The following is a 2,880-nucleotide window of genomic DNA, read 5'->3' as shown; positions in this document are numbered from 1 at the left end:
CAGGACTAAATATCGCGATATATCGCAATATCGATATTTTGGCACACCCCTAAGAAGAAAGTTGTATTTTAATTTATGAACTAAACAAACCCGACTGTGCAGCGCTACGGTCACAGGAAGTAAACAAATCTTCAAAATAAAATGTCAGTGAAGCTTCCTGTTTTCAAAGTAAAACTTTTGAGTTCAAAAATTGAGACTGAAGTTCTGCTCACTGACAGAAGCTGTAAAACAAAAACAATGATCTTTAACGCCAGAGCTTCAGCTCCATGTTTTCGTTGGTTATGGTGACTCCTCAACGGTTGACGAAACGTAACTTCAGCAGATTCTGAAACGCAGCGTCGCTCTGCTGAAGTTTGGTGGAAAAAAAGTAACTTTTTATACTGGATTTGCTCAAAAATGTAATGAACTTTAGGAATAGAAAAAACAATTTCAGGATTTGTTGTTAAATGATCTAAAACAGAAATGATTTTCATGCTTTTTAGGTTTTGTTTGAAGTAACAAACATTCTTTTTCTATCTAAATCTCTGTGTTTTATCAGTGTTGCTGGTTCTGATCTGATGTGATTCAATACAAATATTTACATTTTCATGCATCCAGAAAAAAATAGTATATTTTCTTCCTACATCTCAAATATAACCTTTTTAAACGAGATTTTATCCTCAGCTGCTGATTCACATCAATCTGAATAAAGAAAATCTGAGAAAATTACATTTGAATCTGAACTTTTGCTGATATTTGTCCATCATCATCAGAGAAAAAGACACTAAATGTTAATAACATCATTTTTACTGGAGTGGAAGTTTAAACTACACTTATGACGTAAACGACTATGATTTTATTGTTATATCATTAAAATTCATTAAACTCCCCTAAAAATGTTGTTCTTGGCCTGAAGAAGCTGAAGACCTAACCTGGATGCTCTAAAACCAGATCCCCGGTTTGGATGGTCACAGATGGTTACCTGAGGCTCCGCCCCAGTGTCTGCCGAGTGTTAGTGCGCTCGTACGCGTGGATTAACCCTTCAACGCCGGAGCGTTACTGTCGTTTTTTAACAGGATCATTCCAGTAGATTCTCGTTGAGCTGCTTTTCTCCTCCAGAATCTACTGGAGTGATCCTGTTAATGACCAAAACATTTTAAAGGTTTTTATTTAAGCGTCGGCTGTTATTGTGTCCCTGCAGCAAAGCCTCTGCACCACCACGGTCAGGAGTGTCTCCGCCTCCGAGTGGACGTCATAGCAGCTGATGGTGAGGCTCCGCCCCCTTTTTGGACTGAAATCTTCCTCTGTTGAAACATAAAGTGACCAAATGTTTGTGAATGTTCCTCTTCAGGCTCTCAGGAGGCCAGAGTCTCCAAAGGAGGCCGGAGTGGAGGTGTGGCCGGAGCAGGAGGCGGAGTCCACAACCCCTCCAACAGACTGCCTGCAGGTACGAGCCGTCGTCCAGCCGAGTCGGCCGCCGTGTGCGGCTGTAAGCTAACGTGCCGTTGTGTTTCCAGCAGACGACCCGGTGGTGGTTCTGCCAGACCTTCAGAAGAGCGTACGGACCAACGCCGCCGCCGCCCCGGCGCTCTCGGCGCTGTCGGCGCTGCTTCCCGTTTCTGTGCTGCTGCTGCACTGAGGGGTTTCTTTGTATTTTCGTGTGAAGCTCTACGATGAAGAAAGCCTGCGGGTTGGGACCATCGGCGGGTTGGGACCATCGGCGGGTTGGGGACCATCGGCGGGTTGGGGACCATCGGCGCGCCCGGTGCTGGCCACGGGGACAGACTCCGTCACAGAGAGACTCGAGGAACTTCAAAGTTTGGGAGCTTCGTCCCACTTTTTCATCAAAACTTTTCTTCTTCTGTGAAAGACAAAACTCACTTTGAGTTTAATTTTATGGAGGACGCTCTAAAAAAAACACAAAAAAACCCGGGAAAACGCCTTCATAAACTTTAAAAAAAGATGTGAAGCAGAACAAACCTCAGACGACCAACGATGAAATCCGGGAGATCCGTCAGTTTTAGAGGAACCAAAGACCCGCCCTCACGTCCAGTCCTGCTGTGGTTCACGTCCTCCATGTCTGGACCTTCTCTACATGTAGCATCACAGGAGCTCGGCTGGTTTCTGCTCCTGTTCAGTAAACTCCGTACGAACTTTCCACCCGGCCAATAACGTCTTATGTTATATTTGTCCCAGAAAATCATTTTAGCTGAAAACATTTTATTACTTAAAGAAAACAGATTAAATATTTTAATATTCATTTGGAAAAGGAATTTTGAATCAGTTAATTCTGAAAAATTTTAAAGAGGCCACACCATTCTGTTCTTTTTCAGAGTAAACACTAAAGAAAACTAAAAAAGAATTATTTACGAAATATTAGTTATTTTTGTGAACTCTTTTCATGCCCAGAATAAAAAACACTCGATCTATGAGGCTCCGCCTTCGCTCCTTGAGGGCGTCGCCCATTTCATGATGTCAATCTAGAGTCGGCGTAACGACATCCATCCATACCGGCCCAGACGGGCGTTGATCCCCAAAATTTGGCACGGATTCAGAGGTGATGGCGAATGGGTTCATCTTGGAGAGAAATTTGGTCCAAAAATCCTTTTTACTCAAACCCTTCTGCCTTTGCTCAAAGATCCACGTTCAACCACCTGGAAATAGTCTGCAGACTTCCTGGAGGGGGTGGTTCTCACCTGATGACATCATCACGTGAGGACTTGCTCGTTTGGGAGGGAAAATGTCACTTTGGGGTTCTTCGTAGTGAGGAATGAACATTTTAATAAACTTCAAAGCTCAAACAGTTATATTTTCATGGTATGGCCCCTTTAAAATGAAATCTAATTTTTTCTTTTTTTGTTTTGTTGTTAGAAAAATGACCTTTTTTCTGTGAAAAGCTTC

At 42.9% G+C, this 2,880-nt stretch overlaps 1 protein-coding gene across 1 annotated transcript in view; it reads left to right on the top strand.

Moving 5' to 3' along the window:
- The window catches only part of efna1a (ephrin-A1a), a gene marked incomplete at its 5' end in the record, with an annotated part of 3,552 nt that extends 1,415 nt beyond the window's left edge, over nucleotides 1-2,137 (top strand). The window contains 3 exon segments of the mRNA XM_036214326.1: nucleotides 1,181-1,246; nucleotides 1,331-1,426; nucleotides 1,497-2,137. Coding sequence (XP_036070219.1) covers nucleotides 1,181-1,246; nucleotides 1,331-1,426; nucleotides 1,497-1,618 — 284 coding nt within the window.
- Between the last annotated feature and the right edge of the window lie 743 nt (nucleotides 2,138-2,880).

This window comes from Oryzias melastigma, linkage group LG11, assembly GCF_002922805.2.
Source record: "Oryzias melastigma strain HK-1 linkage group LG11, ASM292280v2, whole genome shotgun sequence".
Lineage (NCBI taxonomy): Eukaryota > Metazoa > Chordata > Actinopteri > Beloniformes > Adrianichthyidae > Oryzias > Oryzias melastigma.
This window is presented reverse-complemented; position numbering and strand designations above follow the sequence as displayed.